General features: G+C 39.0%; 3 protein-coding genes across 4 annotated transcripts; 1 reads left to right on the top strand and 2 right to left on the bottom strand.

The window, feature by feature from the left end:
* Positions 1-5263: 5263 nt before the first annotated feature.
* Positions 5264-9949, top strand: LOC103407170 (uncharacterized). Of its 2 annotated transcripts, XM_008346124.4 has the most exons (3): positions 5264-5526; positions 6218-6714; positions 8632-9949. In XM_008346124.4, the coding sequence occupies exons 1-3, from the start codon at positions 5508-5510 to the stop codon at positions 9487-9489; spliced, it is 1374 nt and encodes a 457-aa protein (XP_008344346.2). In that variant the 5' UTR covers positions 5264-5507; the 3' UTR covers positions 9490-9949. The 2 variants fall into 2 exon arrangements, with proteins under 2 accessions (XP_008344346.2, XP_028948245.1); XM_029092412.2 differs by lacking the exon at positions 5264-5526 and having other exon boundaries at positions 6151-6714.
* A 3217-nt stretch (positions 9950-13166) lies between these two features.
* Positions 13167-17310, bottom strand: LOC103448618 (U4/U6 small nuclear ribonucleoprotein Prp31 homolog). The gene is made up of 9 exons (XM_008387881.4): positions 17032-17310; positions 16352-16404; positions 16179-16244; positions 15917-16054; positions 14667-15559; positions 14525-14595; positions 14088-14190; positions 13684-13759; positions 13167-13554 (listed from the first exon to the last, which is right to left on the bottom strand). The coding sequence occupies exons 2-9, from the start codon at positions 16352-16354 to the stop codon at positions 13447-13449; spliced, it is 1458 nt and encodes a 485-aa protein (XP_008386103.2). The 5' UTR covers positions 16355-16404; positions 17032-17310; the 3' UTR covers positions 13167-13446.
* Positions 17311-20653: 3343 nt separating this feature from the next.
* Positions 20654-22698, bottom strand: LOC103404008 (protein SHORT-ROOT). Its single transcript, XM_008342869.4, has one exon. The coding sequence runs from the start codon at positions 22399-22401 to the stop codon at positions 20878-20880; it is 1524 nt and encodes a 507-aa protein (XP_008341091.1). The 5' UTR covers positions 22402-22698; the 3' UTR covers positions 20654-20877.
* Positions 22699-24140: the final 1442 nt, after the last annotated feature.

Below are 24140 nucleotides of genomic sequence, written 5' to 3'. Positions count from 1 at the left end.
GAACATCGTTACAAGTTTTAAGCTTGCAACAAAGTCTTGAAAGAATCGGCATAAGTGCTTGTTGATTATTCAAGGGAATGCTTCGGCTTTGGTTGAAAGAAAATTTCAACTTTGGTTGTACGTTCTTTGAAGAGAGTTTTGACAGTGTATTAGTCTTCCAAGATTTGGCAGAGGTTCTCCTTTTATGAGAATTTCGGCCCTTCAACGTAGAAATTGTCGACCTTATGCTTGTCTTGGGACCTTGTATTTATAGACTTCCAAAGTCATGCCTTTGGGTGGATTTGGCTTTGATTTGTGTCTTGATTCATCCATGGGAGAATTTAGGCATGTTTTGTGTCTTAATTTCAGCCACTTTCCCTTGCTTGGCCGAATCATAGGGCTTGTTACCTATTTTGTGAGCAATCTTCAATTCTTGCTTGTTTTGAGAAGATGCTTAGCTTTTTTTCCTATTTTGGGAGCAATTTGGACCCCTTGCTGATTTCAAGGGATACTTTCTCCCTTTTGCCGAATTTTGGGAAGGTTGTGTACTTCCTTTGCTTGATTTATGCCACATGCCATTGATGACTTGTCAATTTGTGATGAGTCATATGCTATGTGAAGCTTTATGATGCATCATTTGCATGCAACGAAATTTACATGTCTACATACACACCTCACAATTATACATCTCTCTTTTTCTCTACTATTGTTGCACCCTTCTCTCTCTGTCATTTATATGATTCAGTAAATTAGGCCTACAATAGAAAATTTCTTTTCATATTACGTAAATATTAAGATACTTCTCCATTTTCCTATTTTATTATTTTTTCTTTTAATTTTAGAATGTTTTTGTTAGGTGCCAATGGCTATTCAATATTTGAAAAGATTTTAAATTAATTTCAATCTTTTAAAATAGGAAGGGAGTTTTAACGAAACACTCTCGACACTATTCACTTTTAACAAAAAACCACATTTTTACCTTTTCCTGGTACTATTCACCACACCTTTATTTGTCTTTTTTTCATTAAAACTAAAGTTTTTTTTTTTTTTGACTTTTCTTTAGTTTTCCTTTTAAAATATTATAGATAATTATTTTTAAATAATCTTTAAATATTGGATAGTTATCTGAAGTTATTATTTGTGTTGGATAATTCAATAAAGGCAAGACTTAATGGCGGCCTTACAATGAAAATGTTGGGTATTCGGTAATTGATCAACTGTCTGTTAGAATATAAGTGGTTGCTCATTGCGCAAAATATATTGGCAGAATTAGTTAGCCATTTGTGCTCCTAAAAGTGTGAGGGGATTGGGTTTCAGGAGCCTCTTGAATTATAATTTGCCCTGTTGGCTAAGCAATTCAGGCGCCTTATCTCCGAACCAACAACTTTCTGGGTCCGCATTCTCTATGGCCTCTACTTTCCATTTGGTGACACCCTCAATGCCATTAAGGGATCCACCGCCTCATGGGCTTGGAGTAGTATATTGCAAGGTCAAGCTCTCATTGTAAATGGGGCAAGATGGTAGATTGGAGATGGTAGAAAAGTTCATATTTGTCAAGATAAATGACTCACCTATACTACAGATGGTCTCCTACACCCTACCACTTTGATTTCCTGACAACTCGACTACAATTGTACGTGATATTACCTCGGTTGCTGACTATCGATGGAACCTTGGGCCTATGCGCAATCTTTTTTCTAACTCGGAAGGTGAGGCAATTGAATCAATACTTCTAGGGGATCTATCCACTCCTGATCGTCTTATTTGGTCATGGTCCCTTAATGGAGATTATTCAGTTAAATCTGGCTATGCCTTTGGTCATGCGATTAACTTGGACAATCACCTTCCTTTCACTTCATATGTTAATCAATCCTACACTATTGATCCTGCTTTCTGGTTTGGGGCATGGAAATTTTACCCAAAATCAAGTTTTTCTTTTGGAGGATTGCAAAGTGTCTACCCACTATGGAGGGCCTTTACCGTCGCTGTATCCGGGGTGATCCACTCTGTCCCATTTGTGAGCAATTCCCCGAGACGATCGAAAATATCTTATTCCATTGCCCTTAGACCTTAACAGTTTGGTTTGCGTCCAATTTAAATTGCCACATTGATCGCTAATCTATAACCACCTTTGATCGATAGTTATTGGCATTACCAAAGTTGGTGGATGGGAATTAAATATCCTTGACAAGAATTTTAAATTTAATCTCCTTCTTATGTTGGGAAATTTGGAAATCTAGATGTCATGGATGTTTCAACAACGTGCTACCATCCCTCTACAAAATGATGAAACTCGCGACAACGGCTGCCAACGATTTTTTCAATGCACGTCAAACTACCCTCGACCCAATGGGTTATGATGCCTCGTGGACGAAATCTTCTTCTCAATTGGGTCTCAGTGTGGTAGTCAAGGATGATTCTGGGGCCTTGATTACGTGTAGGGGAGCTAGGGGTGTTGTTGTTTCCCCATTGGACACTGAGTTCAATGGGGCATTCCTTGACATGGAGACGACTATGCAGAATAACCTCACCAGGGTTTTGTTCAAATCCGACTCAGCCAAGCTTGTTCTAAATATCAATGGTACGAAAAGTCAATCTTGATGGTCCATATTCCCCATTCTAATCCAAATTCATAGTATAAACCACTGGTTCCAGTTCTTGAAGTGGTTCTGGATTCTCCCCACCAAGCGAATTTTGCACCTGACTGGGTTGCCTCGCATTATAAAAGAAGGATGCGTTCGAAAGTATGGGTCCCTAGACCCTTATCTGCTCTTGTCCACATTCTTTCCATCGATGGACTACCTCACAAGGGTTTTTATGACATTGGTTTGATTAGGGTGGTGACTAAAGCTTTGCTTCAAGTCTTATATAGTTAGCATGCTTAAACCTTTTGACTATTTTGTTTATTTTTGAGATGTGCTATTCACACACCTTTTTAATTTCTGTCTTGCTCTATCCTGACCGCAGCTTGGTGTTGTCCTAGTCTTTGTCTTAGAGCAACTCCACTGTGTGGAGTAGCCCGATGGACCAGCTCAAGAACAAGGGGCAATAGCCCCATTAATGACATCCAGCCCATGCGGGTGATAACGCAGGAGGGGGCCCGAGTGAAAGGCCCGGCGAGAATCGGTGGCCCGAGGTGAAAGTGATGCAACGCTGACGTCAGGACGACGTCAGCCACATTCTAATATTTTTTTAGTCAGGCACATGGGGGCGTATCCCCAACATGTTTTCAGGCAGTGAGGCCCGCGACACAGGCTTGCGTAATGTTACCGTTGAAAGCCACGTGGCAGCTTCACGTCCGTTGGATTTCAACGGTTAATTTTTGTGGACTGTTGGATTTCCAACAGAAAAAAAAATTCAAACCTTCATTAATTTCAACCTTTGGATTTGAGATCAACGGTACACGTTATTAGCCTTTATAAATTAAAAAAAAGGAATAAGAGTTAAAATATCTGAAATATTACCATTGTGCCACGTGGCACAATCTGGAGGGTTGGATTTCAAAATTTTTTTAATCCAATTGGTAGAAATTAATTAAGTTAATAAAAATGTTAAAAGATTAAAAAAAAATGATTTTACTTTTCTATAAATACCTTCTCATGAATAATGATAGAGATTTTGATTTTGGTGAAGAAGGAAGTAGAAACTATGAATAATAGAGATTTTGATTTTGGTGTGTGATTTCTGGTTCTAGATGGTGGGTTATATGGAGGAAAAAGAAAGGATTAGGTTGTCGATAATGTCACGTGGCATGCCGTCATTCGTTAAAAACTGATCAAAATCTATCTTCAAAGATTGTCTTCAAATTGTGACACGTGGCGCGACGTAATTGATTAAAAATCTTATCGGAAATCTATGCTTAACGATTCTGAAAAGGTAATTACACGTGGCACGAGGGTATTGGATAAATATCTTATCGAAATCTATCACAAAAAATTGTTTTCTCGAATAATGACACGTGGCGCAACAAGAATGATTAAAAATCTTATCCGAAATTACAAGTAAAATTATTTTGTATATTTTATAAAATAAAAAATACTAATATTTTATTGCATATTGCCATGACTATTCAATGTAGGGGTGGAGATGCAAAATGCAGTTACTGTTCATTGGAGGCTATTCAATAGTGACTTGCCCTAGGGGGCCTTTGCAATGATGGAGTTGCTCTTATGCTTTGGAGCTTATGTCTCTCCCCTTTATCAATGAATTCCTCTTTTGACCCCCAAAAAAAAAAATAATAAAGGTGGTTGCTCAATAAGTAAGTAAATTTAAGTAGTAAATATTTAGGGTAAATTACATTGTACCACCTCATGTTTAGGGTCTATTACAATCGCATACAACATCTTCAAAACATTTTACTTTACCACCTCATGAAATGGCAATTTATTTCAATATAGTACCTTCGTTATATTTTTCATCTATTGATCCGTTAAGAGCTGATATGGCTACCAAATTTGTGCCACGTGGCAATTTTTTTTATTCATTTAAAAATAATTAATTAAAGAAGAGTTATAAAATATATATATATATATATAAACCATAACCCATCTTCTTCCTTAAGACCCCCCCTCCCCCACCCAAAACCCAAAAAAACCCAGCTGTTCAACCCAAAACCCCAAAATCAAAAAGGGGAATTGAATTCCCAAGACAAAATGAGGGAGTGGGGGTTTTTGGAAAGGCATAGCCAAGACAAAATGAGGGAGTGGGGGGTTTTTGGAAAGGCATAGTAAAGGGAATTCTAGAGAGAGAGAGAGAGAGAGAGAGAGAGAGAGAGAGAGAGAGAGAGAGAGAGAGAGAGAGAGAGAGAGAGAGAGAGAGAGAGAGAGAGAGAGAGAGAGAGAGAGAGAGAGAGAGAGAGGAGGGAGAGAGAGAGAGAGAGAGAGAGAGAGAGGAGGGAGTGGGGGTTTTTGGAAAGGCATAGCCAAGACAAAATGAGGGAGTGGGGGGTTTTTGGAAAGGCATAGTAAAGGGAATTCTAAAGAGAGAGAGAGAGAGAGAGAGGAGAAGTGGAATGCGAGGAGAAAGCAGTTACAAGACCCGACCCGTCTTCTTCTCCTTATCTCCGTGGGGGCACCTCTGTGTGTCTTTTGCAACTCTCGCTTCCCAAAAAAAAATTTGCCACGTGGCACAATTGTGGCAGCCACATTAGCTTTTAACATATCAATGGATGGAAAATGTAACGGATGTACTATATTGAAATAAAATAGTAAGTAAGGTATGAAAGTGAAATGTTTTGATAATATTGTATGTGATTGTAATAAATATCAAATATGAGGCAGTACAGTGTAATTTACCCAAATATTTAATTCAGAATTCAGGAATAAAAAAAGTTTTGCTTTCTCAAACAACAAAGACCTCATTTGGTCCCAAGTCAACATCATCAACCTTGAGATCTAATTTCATAGGAAAAAGAAGACCCAGGATATTTTTCTCTGCTCTCTCTGGATTCTTTCTAGTTTCCCACTTTGTTCAAGTAGTAGTCGAGCAACAATATCAGTAGCAAAACCCAGGAATTTGAGCACAAATTCATGCTCCAGATGTTTTTAGGTAAGTTTTTTCTTTGATTTTTCTCACTTTTTTCCGCTTCTGGGTGGTGAAAGTTTTGATTTTTTTATCGCATTTAGCAAACCCATGTCTGGATTCTTAAACTGTGGTGGTTAATGTGGTTTTTAGGTGAATTTTTCAAGTGGGTTTTGGACTCTGATATGCGTGTTTTGAGTTGTTTTGGTTGGTTCATTCTGTTTTCCAAAATGGTCTAAGTCATTCGTTTCTGTTGTCAGTTCCTGGTTGTCTCATTTCCAATTAGCTCTGTTAGTATTTAATGAATTTTATTGTAGTAAGTTCAACTGTGTATTGCAATACATTCTGAATAAAAAAATAGTTAAGGGTTGCCCACACAGCGTGGGCGAGTAGTATTGAATTATGCACATTCAGCCGTTGACAGCGGATTTTTCTTGAGATGATGAATGTATAGCACTATGAAAATAAGTGTAAATCCAAACTGTTTTAGTCCCAATTTGTGCTGAAGTTCTTTTGTTTTCATAAATGTTCAAGCGGATGTATTACTGCTGTGCCATATAGGTCAGCGTGGCTGTGGCTGTGAGCCTGTGACTTGTATCTGGTTGGGGTTTATTGGATATCCCTAGGTTTCATTTTGTTAACTGCAGCATTTTCTTGGAGAGAATAATGAGAATGAGGAACAAATACAGGATACTAACCACTTTCCATTGCAATGCAGGGAACATCTGTTCAACGTCTGTGGTGGTGTGGAGCTTGGTGGGATGTCTTCTTATGTTTCATCTGTACACTCTTGTTCAGCCAAAGGATAGGTTGGGAGGAGAAATTCAAGTCCGAGTGAGTCATTACCCACAGTTCCATGAACTTGAACAGGTGGAAGAGGAAAACATCCAAATTCCTCTGAAGAGAAAGCGACCCCCACATGCTGCAAAAAGAAAACTAAGGCGACCAACTCCTCTGATTGATGAATTTCTTGATGAGAATTCTCAAATTAGACACGTATTCTTTCCCCTGAAGCCTGATATTGATCCAATGAAGGACACAGGAAATGACAGCTACTACTATTTCCCTGGAAGGATTTGGTTGGATACTGATGGAAATCCTATTCAAGCCCATGGAGGTGGTATTTTATTCGACGAAAAATCAAGGACATACTATTGGTATGGAGAGTATAAAGATGGGCCCACATACCATGCTCACAAAAAAGGAGCAGCTCGGGTAAGTGATTTACTTCCTCTGAATAGTCATACGCTCAACTATGGTTTTGATTTAAAATGTCAGTCCTTACGGCTTGTTAGGGATGAAAATGCTATTTTCCACACGTTAATTGTTTGCTCTCTTTACAACATCGGGGTTACGTAGTTGATGCTAAATATAGATCTTAATTGCATCTGTGATTTCTCTGTGAATAACTTAACCTTGAAATCCAAGTTTATATCTATGCTAACCTAAAGGAAGCTAATTTAGAGTGTTGCCTTCATATTAGTTGATATCAACTATGGATTATGGAATTACAGCTGCTGTTCAGGTTACTACTTCTATTTTGTATTTGACTTTATTCCCCTACCTTGTACATACCTTACCAACTTATAACAATTACATAGGTGCGGTGGGATAGTAGAAAATTAAAAATGAAAAACCATTTACAATTGCACAATACCAAAGAACCAAAGTTCAGGGGACACAATAGTCTCTGGTGATCCCATATTTGTTGGTTCTTGAAGTAAAAATTGCATTTAGGGTTGGCAGCATAATTGGCATGTTATAGTCTTGACTGTATTTCTATTAGTAAGATAATGACATGGAGTAAGAAAGAAATTTACCCTAGTCGGTTAGTGAATATGTTACTTCAACAACTCAACAACTTCAACAACAACAACCAAGCCTTATCCCACTAAGTGGGATCGGCTGTATGAATCCTAAAACGCCACTGCGTTGGGTTTTGCGCCAAGTCTTCCGTTAGCTCCAAGTACTCCATATCTTTTACTAAAGTCTCTTTCCATATCTCTATCCAAGTCTATTGAATTACTTCTATTTACAAAATACAGTGACACCAAGACAGATGATCATGAAGAAAAAAATATACTAATATTATGAAGTAGTTGCAGAGCAGCAATTAGAAAACATATCGCACTAAGGAATTAAAAAATAGACCTAAGATGATGCAAACGCTGCAGCAATTCGCAATGGGCCCTTAGGGCCACCCCTGATATCCACCTAAGTCTTAGGCTGCATCTGATAATGTGCTATCACTTTTAACAGTTTCTAGTAACACTTTCAAATGGTATGTTTTGAGATGTAGGATTTCTTGTGTAAGTATCTCCTGTTGATTAGAGCCTTTCATGTGAATAGTATAAAATCATCCACTTGGCTAATCCTGATGAGAAAGTGTTTGAGTAGCCCTAAAGTTCAGTTTCAGGGTTTAGGATTCAAACAGTATCGATATATTAAAGATGTAGCAAGCAACTTCATGTAGGCTTATGGATTCACTAACTGTAAATCATTTACCTAAAAATCAATAGGCCTGCATGTTTTGCTGGGCTGAGAATATTTTGTAATACCATGCTAGAATTTATGCCACCTGGGTTTTAATTTGCCTTCTGTATTCATGTTGGAATCTGCACAAAAGGTGCAATCTTCTCCTTCGTAGGTGAGAACCGTGTAAGTGAAAGATCTGTCGGATTTGCTAGGTAAAGTAGGTGATTGTGGATCAAGGCCTTTAAAGTGCAAAGACAACTATCTGACCAAAAAGTGGGATCCGAAAACTCCATTCCCTTCAAGTTGGAAAGCATAGAACTTTTTGGTATTAATTCGCTTTGCGTCCACTAAAAATGACATATTGTATTGTTCTAAAAAAAAATAAAAAATAGAAGAGCTTTAGTTGTTCAATATGGATTTTGGGGGTTGAAAAGTTGGTGTATGAAATTGACGGTTCACTTATTTTAGTGAGGGGTATGGTGTTTTTTCTTTTTTTCAGCAAGTGTTGCTAGATTTCCAGTAAGCCATGTGTTGCTATTCTAGACTTCATTACGTAGCATTATAATTAGATGCATACTTTTATTCACCATTGCTGCACTTATGAGTCCTTTTTAATTCATCTGTTTTTCTTTTCGGCCGGTATTGTCTTTTATATAGGTTGACATCATGGGAGTGGGTTGCTATTCTTCCAATGACTTATGGAAATGGAAAAATGAAGGTATTGTATTGGCAGCAGAAAAAGAAAATAAAACACATGATCTCCACGAATTCAATGTTCTTGAGAGGCCGAAAGTGATTTACAATGAGCATACAGGGAAGTACGTTATGTGGATGCACATTGATGATGCTAACTATACCAAAGCTTCTGTTGGCGTTGCCATTAGTGATTACCCAACTGGTCCTTTTGACTATCTCTACAGCCAACAACCCCATGGATTTGATAGTAGGGACATGACAATCTTCAAAGATGATGATGGTGTTGCTTATCTAATATACTCCTCGGACCACAATAATGAACTTCATATTGGACCATTGACTGAAGATTACCTTCACGTGACGAACATCATGAGAAGAATTTTTGTGGGACAACGTCGGGAAGCCCCAGCTCTATTCAAGCATGAAGGAACTTATTACATGATTACTTCAGGCTGCTCCGGATGGGCTCCTAATGAGGCACTGGCGCATGCAGCAGAGTCAATCATGGGGCCATGGGAGACCATGGGAACCCCCTGCGCTGGAGGGAACAAAGTGTCTCGACTTACTACATTTTTTGCACAGAGCACATTTGTGCTTCCTGTGCCGGGATTTCCTGGTTCATTTATCTTCATGGCAGATAGATGGAACCCGGCAGACTTGAGAGACTCAAGATATGTATGGTTGCCTTTGATAGTAGGGGGGACAGCTGACCGGCCCCTCGATTACAAATTCGGGTTCCCGCTGTGGTCAAGAGTGTCAATATATTGGCATAGAAAGTGGAAACTTCCTCAGGGGTGGAGCGGGTGGAAACGAATATAGGGTCTCTCTTATATCATCTGTGTATCTTACGTATGAAGGCCATGGATATTCTTTCACTGGCTTGCCATGGTGGTGGTGGTGTTACTGTAAATGAAGAGCATATAGTCGACTTGCACGCAGAAGAAACGAAGACGAGTTTGTAGAATGTTTCCGTCTCAAGCACCGCCGGTCAACCTCTCTTAGCTTTGAGGAAGAGTGCTTGCGGAAACAGATTGCTAATCACATAATTTTTTTTCTAATATCACTTGATTTCGTCATTAGTTCAAGTTCTTATCCAAGTGTCTGAAGATTTTCCTTTGATCCTTTTTTTTTCCAGGTAATTTGAAATTGTAACATGTCCCAGAATATGAAACAAAATGAAAGATTAACAGGCAATCGTAGCACGTTTGGTGTGTCCTTTAAAATTCAAGAATACTAAGATTTGACCTTGGAAGAAAGGAATGCCAACTTTTTAATACAACGTATTGTAGGTCCAAAGAATAACGTGTTTCCATAAGTTAAGATTGTGCAGAAGGAGAAAAGGGATGTGCCGAAATTATTTTCCGTAAATTTTGTCACCTTGCTAGTTGGTATTGTGCTAAATTTTTTCCGAAAGTTGAAAGGTAGCCTCAAATTCAAATCTGCTCCTGAGTTGAAAGCTTTCCTGTGCAAGTATTACGGGATGCTTTGTTGTTAGACGTCAATGTGATTTCCATTATTGTAAGTGTATGGTACGCCTAGCGTTGGAGGACTTATATGGTAAAGTGGTGTCCCGGACCAATTAAATAAAAACTTGTAAGTTTTTGTCCACGTTTCATTTGTAAGGAACACCATGCGGCAATGCACCCGTCCTTAAACTCGAGTTTGAATCGAGCAGTTACCAAAAATAATAAGTTGCTATCGATTAGTAAGGGAAACCAACATTTTTGATACAGTGATATATTTACTAAGGGGCAGGGTAATAAATATGTATCAAACTCGTCAAGTGAGTGAAGCGAAATACCAAATTCTAGTCAACTGCATTACCAAATTTGCCCCCACGTCGAAGACTGGCTCTCTCTATACCATTACTACAACAACAACAACAATAAAGCCTTTTCCCACTAAGTGGGGTCGGCTATATGAATCTTAGAACGCCATTGCGCTCGGTTTTGTGTCATGTCCTCCGTTAGATCCAAGTACTCTAAGTCTTTTCTTAGGGTCTCTTCCAAAGTTTTCCTAGGTCTTCCTCTACCCCTTCGGCCCTAAACCTCTGTCCCGTAGTCACATCTTCGAACCGGAGCATCAGTAGGCCTTCTTTGCACATGTCCAAACCACCGTAACTGATTTTCTCTCATTTTTCCTTCAATTTCGACTACTACTTTATCTCGGATATCCTCATTCCTAATCTTATCCTATCTCGTGTGCCTACACATCCAACGAAGCATCCTCATCTCCGCTACACCCATTTTGTGTACATGTTGATGCTTCACCGCCCAACATTCTATGCCATATAGCATCGCCGGCCTTATTGTCGTCCTATAAAATTTTCCCTTGAGCTTCAATGGCATACGATGGTCACACAACACGCCGGATGCACTCTTCCACTTCATCCATCCAGCTTGTATTCTATGGTTGAGGTCTCCATCTAATTCTCCGTTCTTTTGCAAGATCGATCCTAGGTAGCGAAAACGGTCGCTCTTTGGTATTTCCTGATCTCCGATCTTCACCCCTAACTCATTTTGGCCTCCATTTGCACTGAACTTGCACTCCATATATTCTGTCTTTGATCGGCTTAGGCGAAGACCTTTAGATTCCAACATTTCTCTCCAAAGGTTAAGCTTCTCATTTACCCCTTCCTGAGTTTCATCTATCAACACTATATCGTTTGCGAAAAGCATACACCAAGGAATATCATCTTGAATATGTCCTATTAACTCATCCATTACCAACGCAAAAAGGTAAGGACTTAAGGATTGTTGATGCACAAAATCAGTGAGGACTTTGGTACAACAAAAAGTATTAAGTTTGTGATCTTCGCTAGATTGCTCTGGTCATTAGTGTGGATAAGTATGTAAATGGATAGAGATAGGAAAGCAAACACAAGATGTACGTGGTTCACCCAGATTGGCTACGTCCACGGAGTAGAGGAGTTCTCATTAATTGTGAAGGGTTTACACAAATACATAGGTTCAAGCTCTCCTTTAGTGAGTACAAGTAAATGATTTAGTACAAATGACATTAGGAAATATTTTGGGAGAATGATCTCCTTTTATAGAAGAGAGTTTCTAGCCTTGTTCTGACATTGACACGTATCGTGTTGTGATTGGCTTCCGATGTTAGCACGTGTCGCGCTATGATTGGCTTCTTATGTCAACACGTGTCGCTCTGTGATTGGCCTCCTGGTTGGAGAAAAATTCTTCTGGGTCCTTGACGGTGTAACGTTGACCGATGCTCGGTAGTTTCGGTATTGGTCAAGTATGGTACAAACAGTGCTCATCTAAGTTCTCGAGTGAGGGAAGCTCCTCGGTTGGGGACTTGCAAGATCCAAACCGTTGAGTAATCACGAAACTTCTAAGTACCAAAGTGTGGTATCGTCTTCACTTGCCTTATCTGTCTCATAGGTAGATGTGGCATCTTCTCTGGAAATACTCTTCCTCCATTCAGGAGTGGTATTTTTAACTGGTGGAGATGCACAAGGTAATGTATCAATTTCACTTGAAGCTTACTTGTAGTTTCAGGCTTGGTCAAGCGCGATACAAACCATGTAGTAAGAGTCCCCCAAGTCGCCGAGCTAGGAGATCTGCTGAAAGAGGTGACAGATAAGGTAAGCAATTAGAGCTCCAAGCAATTAGTCTCAGATCAGAAGTTTGATTTCGAGTTCCGGCTGATTGTTCTCATTCTTCCTATCTTGCAGGCAGCATGAAGGATAAAGAGAATAAAAAGAGAAGAGATGATATGAGATACTTTTGCTTTTGAAGAAGTAACTTTCCACATGCTTATTCTTGAACTGTGCTGGAGGGTTTTCTGGTTTCCTCCAAAGTATAAGGCCGATTGAAGAATTTGATGGTCAAAACAAGTCCATCAAATCTAGAGTACGTTCGACCCTGCTGATATGGGATACTTTTGCTGTTGACAAAGTAGTGGATGTATCGGCACGTGTTCTGTAACGCTTGTCTCCACATACTTCCTTGTATCCTTCTCACTTGCCCTATCTGTTCCTCAGGCAGATGTGGTATCTTCTCTGGAAGCATAAGATGTTGAAGATGAGTACTCGAGAGCAATGCCAGGTAAGTAATCAGGTAAGGGGTTCCAGGCAGTCAGTTTCTGAGGCTCTACCGACTGATGAGACTTCTCCTAAGCAACATTTGTGAAGGCTCCATCTTGTTTGTTTATTTTGACTTATGTACATGTACATATTTGTAACTTATCGGAGATATCAATAAATAAGCTTTGCCTCATTTCAACGTATTGTGTTAAATACACCAAAGCCTTCTTCACTAAGTTCTTTGAATTTTTCTTTTGTTGAAGCTTGTATGTTGAAGCTTTGTAAGTAGAGCATGTAGGTTGAGGTAGTGTTCCCTTAATTTCCCGAGTGAGAAAAACTTCTCGGTTGGAGAGTTGAAAACTCTAAGTCACTGAATGGGATCAGCTATATAAATCTTAGAACGTCATTGTGCTCGGTTACTACTACAAAAAAATTTATAATACACAGAAAATTAATTTTGATTGGTTATTGCAGTCCAAAATATTATGAATAAATATTTGAGAGAAAAGTAAACAATTAATCCAAGAACTTTGTGATGCACATAAAACATTGATCTCTGAACTCACATCCACCCTTATTACCATCCACCGAAGGTAAACAACTAGTATATCACAAGAACGAGGAAATACGACTTCATCCAGTCATTTACACATTTCGACTAGAGTGTTCATGGAATTGGCAACCAGCAAATTCCCAAGGATACATGAAAACTTCTTCTGTATGGGACTGGATCAGATCCTCTTGATTTTTGAAAATGTTCCCGTCTCAGAGAAGTAGGTGCTTTGAGCTCCACCGCCAAGCTGCTGCGCATGAGCCTGTGGATTTGAAAGCTCAATACCCTGCAGGAAAAATGACGATTGTTATTGAGTATGAGTTTCCAAACAACTTTCTGTGTCACTTAAGCTTTGGAAACCAATGCATTTGTAAATAAGAGAGAACTCAAGTGCAAGGTAAGACGTCAAGTCAACCTGCACAGGCGTAAACGCCAAACTTGAAGTTAGTCCAGATGTAGCACCACTGCTTCCATAATTCTTTTCCTTGAACCTGACAAGAATATGCAGCTCATGATATCAGCGAAGGTCCATCTCATACTATGACCAATAAATAGTATAAATCAGCACAACTCAAAGATAAATGACGGAATTTTCTAGCATGGTCCAGAGTATATTCTATAAACCACGGTTTTTGGCCGTTATATCCTTGGTCAATGATCCAACGACCGAGATATAATGGCCATTAAGAAGCAAGGATATAACGGCCATAAAGGAGCATTGTAAAATTTTTGCATCAATGAAAACCACTTTAAGATTGACGACAGTTCACTTAGAAATAAAAGAAAAACCATAACTAAAGAAAGGTAGGAAAAGCTTACTTCTTAGCAACTTTTGCAGCAAGTTTGCTCTGACCCATTGATACACGCAGCTTGCCACTCCCAGCCTGACCAAGCATTCCATACCCTTCACCCAGTCCATCCCCTATTATCAAGGACGACAACAGAATGAGAATTAAGATATAGCAATAGTAACATATTCCATGCAATTGCACAGATCCCAATCCTTCATGTAAATGGGGCTCACATATATAGCAATAGTAACATATTCCATGCAATTGCACAGATCCCAACCCTTCATGTAAATGGGGCTCACATCATCACCACCTTAATGAACAAGTGAGCTACCCATACAGTAGGTGAGAGGATGTACATGATAATGTAGGTGAGAGGATCTCCTTCCCCTCCCTTTATTTGGCCATGTAGATTTGAATAATACCAATCTAAAATTCAAATTTACTAACATAAGAGAAAATTACCTAACGAACTCTCTTCTGGTATACCAAATTGCATCCTGTTTGCCAGTTTCCTCATGTCCGTTATCGCATACCTGTATTAGTAAATATCAGTACATGCATAAACAATTACTGAGAAGTATAAAACAATAGAACAATACACTACCTTTCCTTCATCTTTCTTAGTCGGCGACCACCTCTCTTCTTTTTAGGTTCAGAATCAGGAACTGGAAGTGGTTTAGGTTGCTTTGCAGGAGGAGGCTCCTGCCATTTCTCAATTTTCTTACGAATCTCTTCCCGGAATGCCCTTCCAGTGTTCCCAGATGGATCTCCTCTTGTGGAATCCACCCGTGCTGCAAGTGTTGATTTTGCAGCCAAGAGCCGACAAGCACGCATCCTCAATGAAGGAGGTGTAGATTGAAATATTTCTGTCTGCTCAACATAACCAACGCGGAAGTGTGATGTTGCAGTGGAAAACCCAGCAAGGTTTTTTCTCTTAGCACCAAGAAGCTGAACATTACAAGCTGGCATCTTAGCTAAGGATGTGAGACCCCCAGCCGTCCCCATAAGTTTTGCCGCAACAGCACTACCAACAATAGCAGACAGATTTGGCGCAATAAAGCCCATTCTACTTTCAACAAAATCAAGCACCATCTTCTTTGCTGAATCAAGAGCAAGGGCTCGATCGCATGCCTCAACTATTTTCGCAAGGACGTCCTCTGGAAGCGGCTTGCCACTTGTAGTTGATGCTGTAACTGACACAACCATAATAATTGCTGAAGGTAGAAGCCCCTCCAGATCAACAAGGGTAACATCCATTTCATTTCCAATTTTCTTAACAACTCGAGCATAATCAATTGGATGATGCACAAGTGATTCCAGCTCCGGAAATTTTGGACGATACTTGTCCCGAATAAAATTATGGATGATTACAATTTCATTCTCAATGTCAACAGACAAAGCATTACAGTCCACAATCAGCTGGTATTCCGGATCATCTTCCAAAACTATTGCATGATTTGACATATCAGAACCCTTCTCCAATGCACCTTCCACTTTCTGCAATTTAAACACCGTATTACCATTACATACATGCCAATATGCACATTCCAGGATAAACAATAGAAAACGAAGTGGTGGGGAAACATAGAAAAGTACTGACAACCTAAAGACTAGAAAGGACAAAATTGCGTAGAAACTTAAGTCATGAGATATACGAAGCACATGTATCAGCATGATGAAAAATTTAAAATACTTAGCCCAAAGTTCCCCTGCCACGCATCAACGAAAATGATAAGAAATAAGAAGCTACGGACAAAGTGAAACAATATAGCAATGAAGCTTGTACACAAAATAACATTAAGATATCAATACTAATACTGCACAAAGAAAATAAGGCATTCATATATTACAAACCTGTATTATATCTGTATATCTTTGTGATTTCTGCAATTTTGAAACACTGTCCAGATCATCGTAATTAAGTGTTTCTAAATCAGCCAAGTCCCCATCAACATCTTCTTCCATATTTCCAGCATCAGCATCATCTTCAACCTGAAGAGAAAAAAAAATTATAAGATGACTTATAGTGGAGATATTGAGAGAGATATGATTTTAACATCTCCCTGAATAGCCTCTATGGTCATATTTTCCCATACGAAAGGCAGATATTACTCACAATTATATCATCTTCATTGTCAGATAGTTCATCAAGGTCTGCGAGAAATGAATCAGCAAGTGTCGCCTGCAATTACACCATAAATACGTCAAAAAACATTCATGCTTGCTCTAAAATTTGTTATAGCACAGAAATACAATTCGCAATGACTACAGAACAAATAAACAACTCACCATTCTTTCAGGTTCAATACCCCCAAGCTTCCAACAGTTGGTGCCGAATCAATCTGAAAATCAAAACTCAGCACTTCAGATACTCCCAAAAATATACGGAAACTCTAATGAATTACAAAGATAATGGAAAGGGGAAATAGCAACAGCCAACAGGACAGTGAAAGGAAATTTTAAGCACCAGATGAAATTTTACTACTATTCCAGTGGTTCAGTCATAAGAATTTCTACTCAAAAATGGTTCTAACAAGGAAAATGGGAATTCGGAAAGCACGGTTTGTTTTCAATCTAACATATTTCAGAAAGAAAAAAAAATCAACCCTAATACATAGCAAAGTCCAGCAAGATTAGTTTGATACAGGAACACAACGTGTCAGCATTGTTAAACCGCAATTAATCCAACAAAAACCACTAATCAGTCCCTATTTCTGACCACACAATTCATAAATTAAGAACCCAAAATCAAAAACAAAAAACCAATCAGAAAACCCTAATTGGTGATTATATTTCATAGCTGGAAAATAAAATAAAGGACCAGGCTTTTAGTACCAAAATGCTCACGGTCATCAGATTCTCAATTTCAAAGGCACCAAAAAAACCAGAAACAGAAATTGAAAGAACTTAAATTTGATAAATTACTGCTTAACAGAAAATTCAGAAATTAAACCCTAAATTAGGCATACCTGCAGGAAGGGAGCTGATTGAAGAACAAAGTGGGGTTACAATCGGATTTGAAAGCAAAAGAGAGAAAGAGGGGTGAGCCGCTGGGGCGAGTTAACGAAGAAATTACAGGCGAATGAGAAGCAGAAAAGGATTAGAGGAAGAAGATGAAGAATGAGGGTTGGGACTTGGAAGTGTGGTGCAACCGTGCAAGGGAAAAAAGAAGCGGGTGAAATCGGACGCAGACAAGGGCCGTGGGGGAAAGTGGGCCGGGGAGGTAGTCAAACTTTTGTTTTTGGGCTTTGTCAGGCCGGCCCGTTTGAAGAAGTTTGGTTTTGTATGATAAAATAATCAAGTGGAAATCTAACAGTTAATACTTCAGTGTTCGTTTTGTTTCGGACACAAAATATATTTTATTTTAAACTAACGTGAACTGTAGAGCAATAGATTCCAACTTTGGTGCAAAAAGGAATATATTTACTCTTGTCGATGTTAATAGGCTAATGGCTATGGTTATTGTTTGTACCGATGGCCTGCTGAATGCCTGAGCTTGTTGCCTTTGTACGTACACATTGTGACCAGTGGTGGAGCCAACAATCTAAACTAGGGGGCTTTAAGCCATACAAAAGAAATTAGGTAAAATCATTTCAATTTTATTTAATTGGAGAAAAAAATAAAGATTTTATTTTTTTTTGTACTGGCATGGAAAATTTTAATCAAACGAGTGGTGGATCTTTAAATTTTTAGTGTAAAAATGATTATATCATAAGCACAAAACTTGTTTATGAGCCTTGACAAATAAATGATTATCACATTAGATTTGAAGAAAAGTTTTAAGTCATGACTTAAAATTAGATCTTGCTCTTATTTGTATAGGCGGACCTTGCATTAGACCAATTGGCCAAAAAAGAGGGTACAGTTTTTATATGGTAAAACAGAAGACTAATTATAACAATAAAAAAGAGGCTTGGGTTCTAATATGGTAAAAAAGAAGGCAAATTATAAGGGGTTTTTTTTAATTTCAGTTTAAAAAACAAAAACAAAAACATTATTTTTGCCATCTATTTGTTTATATATATCCTTTGAGGGAACGGATCACGTTTTATGAAAAATATCAGATTAGCTGGGAGACCTACTCCATATCGAATTTCAACGATCCGAACCATTTATTTTGTAAATCTCGATTCAAGATCATCCTTGCAATTTGATAATCAAGGAAATTATCTACTCCATCCATCCAACTAGACCTACGCTATATTGTAGAGAAAGGTTTGACAATTCAATTCAACCAAAAACTATTTGCTTATTTAATTGTTACAATAAAATTTTAATATTTTTTAAAATATAATGTTCGTTAATTTCTTTAAACTCAATTAAATGTCTCAAATATTTTTAATTTGGCTAATATTTGTGCAAAGATGATCTTTGAAATGTATTTTAAAAAATAAAACAGTTCGAATCGTTGAAGTTTGATTGTATAGATCCCACAACTAATATCCGTATTTTAGAAAAAATGGGAAATCCACCCTCTAAAGCTCCCTCTGTGTGTGTATATATCTTGTCCACATAAAAACTCTTGGCCATCAAAGCTTGACTGGGTTTTTGCTTGCGTCATCTTCAACACGTTGCAAGTTGAACCAGCTAGTCTCGTTTAAAGTTGGAAAAAAAAGGGCAACAGCTGGCCTTGGCCGAAGCGATAAAAGGGAAGAAGATTGAACCATATAGCAATTGTCTAAAAGGAGGGCAAGCAACCACCACAAGCACCTCTCTTTGAAAAAATACCCTAATGAGAAAAATATTAATAACTTATTTTGATAAGCAAGTTCAACGTCATCATAAAACTAATAAATAATGCGAAGAATAATTTAACTCTTTATAAGAACATGTAAGATTTGGTAAGCTTCTAATATGGGACATTTCTTCACATCAGCGCTAATCTAAACCACATATTGAGACCAAAACTAATCTTCAAATTAAGTATATTTACTCTGTTGCATTCCTCTTTCAGTTCCTATTTTTATATTTTTCTTATTTATTCAAATCAAACTAGAAAAAAGTAATGGTGGAGTACATATCGAGAATAATATTGTAGTGCGAAAATTTACTTTTCTTACGTGATTTTAGGTTTCCATCGTAAAAATATTGAATAATTTGATCTTTTTGTGGGGAGAGCGGTGTAGAACAGATGACTGAAAGGATAATAGTTGGAATGTGTACTTGTATTTACGACAGCAAGGGCCAAATGTTACACATTTGGGTTCTAGTGTTCGATTTGGATTCATGACATGCTGTTTCAGAAAATGGCAAGGGGAACAAAATACATCGCTTAGCCTTGACGTAAGGCAGTTTTGGCCAAATTTCTTCATTTACTAATCTAAGACGGGGTTATAAGACCTTTTAGTTATTTTCTTATTTGTTTAATTTGTTTATTATTTTGTACTCTTAGAAAGTTTAGAGTTGAGAGACACTATACAATCAACCTCTAGAGTGCTAGGGTTGTTATTTTTCCATATATTCAATAAAAAGGTTGGAGACATTTCTCAATTCCTGATGAATTTCAAGTTGCTATGAATTCTAGCATGAGGTGCTAGGGTATATTGTTCGATTTCTTTGTTGTTTATCACGATGCCCCAAGGGTGAGTGAAGGAAAAGTGGGCATGTCAACGTACGTGGAGGGGCTCATCAAAAGGATTTTAACATACGCAACTCTTATTAAAAGAAACTCCCCCTTTAATAAAATCTTGTTAGATATCTTTAATCTTCACATTTCATGTGTGTCCCCCTCCTTGCCGTGGCCCAAAAAGTACAGTTCCACCACCACCACCACGAAGAAGACGTAGTGTTTGATTTCAACGGAGCTGGCGGCTTTGGTGGCGGGGGCCAATGCATGCAAAGGCAAAAAGATCACAAATGCAAAGTGTTCGGCTGTGAAGCTTTTGGAAAAGGAAGAGAGAAAAATTAATAAAGGAGTAACCTGAGGAAGAAGAAGACCATATCAAAATCATAGCAGCGTGCTGGCCACTAAAACCCTTATGCCACTTTTGACCAAACCACCTTTTTCATGAGATTCCCCAAACACAACCCAACCAACTCCATGGCCGTCCTAAGATTCTACGGCACCAAAAATAGATCGCGGCCTTTTTATAGTTTAGTTTAACCAACAATTAATTAATTAAATATTTAACACGTTTCAATTATATTAACATAAATACCCTTTTTTTGAGCTCTTAATTATTTTTAGCTGATCACATCATCCCCTAAAACTAATACACCAAACCAAACCACCCCATTTCAATTTTGGACCCACTCGCCAAAAAATTGAACGAAATTTAAATTCAGAAAAACCAAAAAACACAAGGTTGCTTAATTTTGTAGTACTTCTGTCTTAGTTGACTAATTGTAGGTTAAACACAGAGCTAGAGATAATGTTGCTGGCCAACTCTAGTCAAAGTTAGACCTAATTAGTAGCTTACAGGTTTTTTTGTTTTTTTTTTGCTTACACACACACCCACACACACATATATATGTATGTATATATGAACATTTGAATGGGACTCCACTCATTCTATACTAGCAAAACACCCATGGATTAATGGGAGTTGATTTGGTAACTAAAAATGGGACTTGCCGACAAGATGGTGAAAATTCAAAACCATAACCTATTTAATTTCCAATAAAAATCAAGAAAAAAAATCACAAATAATTAATAACAAGGTTGTCCATGAAAATTTAAATTAATTTACTTAATTCTATTCAAACCAAAGCACTATTATCTCTCTCCCTCCTTTTTCGAACACAGGTGCCATTCCATGCACGTGCCAGAAAAACCAAAACACGTGTGAAATATATGATCAATAGCCACCGTATCATCAAGGCCTCCAAGCACTAGCCCAAACCACCGGCTGGTCCTTCCACGACAAGAATATTCCGGCGATGGAATCTGTGCACTGTGTCATTGCCCAACCTTCCTTATACCTCCTCAACAAGGCGCGTACGTCATCACACACCTCATCACTAAACATCGCAGGACTAAACCCCGCCCCATGCATACGCCTCGACCAGCGAGTGGCGGTCTCGCGCCGCTCCACCGACTCCGAAGGTGCGCAGGCCACCAAATCCACTACCGCTCGCCCGGCGGCCCGCTCGAGTATCAACCGCTCGTTGCTGGTCCTGGAAAAGCTCTCGTCCAATGCCTCGAAGTAAACCCTAAACCATCTCAAGCACTCTTGAAACCCATGAACGAAGTCAAACCCGTCAACTCCAACGTCGAGATCAGCCTCTTCCTCAACAAGAGTAATGATCCTTGGCCTCAAGCTCCGAAACGCCGAAACAAGATAATCGCGGCGGTTTCCGATGGACTGAACCGAATGTAGAGTGCCGACGCAGTTGATTGCCAAGGCCTCATCGTCTCTGATATCCAATTCTGATAAATTCAGCTCTGAAAGATCGCCAGAGTGATGGACGGCGTTGAATTTGAAAGGCACGCCCATCAACCGGGCAAACTTTTCCATCCTCGCGCCAATTTCCTTCATTACTTTCTGCGCGGCTGCGCCACCAGAACCGTCGTTGGCTCTGTTAGCCACAACAGTGGTGAGACGCAAGTGCGGCGTCTCATCAGTTCGAGTGGCCAGCGCCTCGAGCAGAGTCGGCCATTGGGTGCAGTAAGTGTTGCTGATGTCGATTATGTGTAGCTTTGGCTCACCATCAAAAGCCTCCATGATCGCGCCATTGCACGCCACGTGTCCGAAAGTGGTCCAAGGGCTGACCTCCTGAAACTTGAGCACCGTTTTTCTTGTGGACTCGAAGGAACACGTCTTCTCCGAGGCGGAGATTAGGGTTCGGTAGCAACGGTCACCGGAGTCGGTCATGCGGCTGAACAAAGCCTGGAGGAAATAGGAGGCGAGTTTCTGGTCGGTGTCTCCGTACGGACTGCCGAGCTCGTTGAGCATCCACATGAGCTGCTGGACGCGGGAGCTGTTCTTGTCCGCGATGGCTCTGGCGGTCTCCAAGAGGAGTTCCGGGGCCCACTTGTCGTTGGAGAGCTCGAAGTTGACGAGGGAGGGGGAGAAGGAGAAGTCGGCTGGGGTGGGCGTGGTGGTGATGGTGGGGAGAGGGTTTGGGGTGGGAGGGGTTGGGTGGTTCGATGGGAAGTAGTGTTTGGAAGAAGACGAGGAGAAGTCTTCTTCATCCATGAAAAAGTTGAAGCATTCTTCTCCAACGTCGTCGTCTTGGTGGGGGTAATTAGGGTGAGGAGGGTTACTGAGGAAGGAGGATCTGGAGCTGCTAGAAGTGGTGGTGGTTGTTGTAGGTGTTGAGGTTCTGGCGGTGGTTGAGTTGGTGAAAGATTGATGGTTATCAGATTGGAGATTGACTAGCCTAAACAAGGTATCCATTTAACCTGCACAGACCCACATCAATGAACTTAACTTTCAGAGAGGGAGAGAGAAAGAGAGAGAGAGAGAGAGAAAGAGAAAGAGAAGAAGAGAGAGAGAGAGAGAGAGAGAGTGTATGTGTGTGTGTCTGCAGTCTTGGGTTGTTTTGGACAGCAGATAGATAGATAGATGGGTCTTCGTGTTTTTAACTGTGGGAGAAAGGGGGATAGAAAATGATTAGAAGGTGGAGAGGATAGCTTCAAGTTGGATTTTAGCTTGGTTAATTTCAATAACCTAGGTATAGGACTAGGAGAGGGGAGGTTGCGTTGGATAAGTAAAAAGAAGGCTATTGAGAACTAAACTAATCATCCATCATAAACAAATATGCATGACTTTATTAAAATATAACTAATTTCCTACCTATAACTATATATTAATAATAGATGAAATTTTTCAAGAAAACATACGTAATTTAATTAACATAACTATCTGACAATTTAACATGTTATATTAAAATCTAATTAAATTATAAAACTCGTACACAATATAACCTTTAATTGGGTGAATTATCTTAGCAAGAGGTAGATGTGGAGTGTAATTTGGGAATGTTAAGTAGGTACGATTTGCTTTTCTTTTGGTGTAATCGATGAGGAATATACGTGAGTGGTGGGTTTGGTTTTTTCTTTTCTAGCTTAAGCCTATTCCATGGAGAATATATATGAGACAAGTGAGTAGTGGGAATCTAATGGATAGTTTTTCCTTTTCTAAATAAACAGATAAATGGTATTTTTTTAGAATGTGGAATGGACTGTCTTGGTGGTGTTTTTTAGAAGTAGAATTCCATCTGACAAAAAGATGAAAAGAAAAAAACAGGAAAATGATTATTGCCGGATTTTTTTTTAGGGATCCTAAAGATACTGTAATCTAAATCATTCATTGTATGTCATATGGTCAGAAATCATTTTAAAATTTAAATTTTAAAATTAAATATAAATAGTATCTAACGAAAATTGATCGCATGATGTACGATAGACGGTCTAGATCATAGGATCCCTAAGATCCTTAAGAAAAGTATCCGGCGAGGATCCTTCTCTCTTTAGAGTTTTGGAATAGTTTTGAGTGGGAGCAGGCGTGCCTTTTGGGTTTTGAGGGAAGAGAGTGGGAGAGATGAAGACCCCAGTAAAGCTGCCGGCGTGCATCGTCATCATCATCAAAGCCACCACCACAGAATATAATTAAAATCCACTCCTCACAACAATTTCTTGCATCCCAAGTCCCTTTCGAAAGCCCTTTTGCCCTACAAACCCTGCCAAAACTCCCATCACTTTTTCCTTTCTTAGCTGTTACATTATTAACCCATACACCAATGTCGTATATCTAATGTAGTTTATAATACCAGAATGTACCCTTCACCAAAACCCAAGGGCATCTCTTTGCCCTTTCACTTCTTTTCCCACACTTTGCCTTTCTTTTTGCTCACTCAATGATCACACTACATATAATTTGATTGTTTATAAACACAAACATGCACGCTCTCTCTAATCTCTCCACTCCATAACATATTATAGCTATACATCTAGCCAACCATTATTTTTGTTCATAGTTTCAATTTTTCTCTCAAAAATCTAAGAATTCCATGCAGTAGCTAGGTAGCCAATATCTATCTGGTATTGTTTATATATGATTGTATTCACCACAAGTTCCCAAGTTCCCATCTTGATTTTTCATTGTCCTAACCTTGTTGTCTTGAAGCTCAAACA

This window comes from Malus domestica, chromosome 02, assembly GCF_042453785.1.
Source record: "Malus domestica chromosome 02, GDT2T_hap1".
NCBI classification, from domain to species: domain Eukaryota; kingdom Viridiplantae; phylum Streptophyta; class Magnoliopsida; order Rosales; family Rosaceae; genus Malus; species Malus domestica.
Note: the sequence above shows the minus strand (reverse complement) of the source record. Positions and strands in the feature narration are given on the sequence as shown.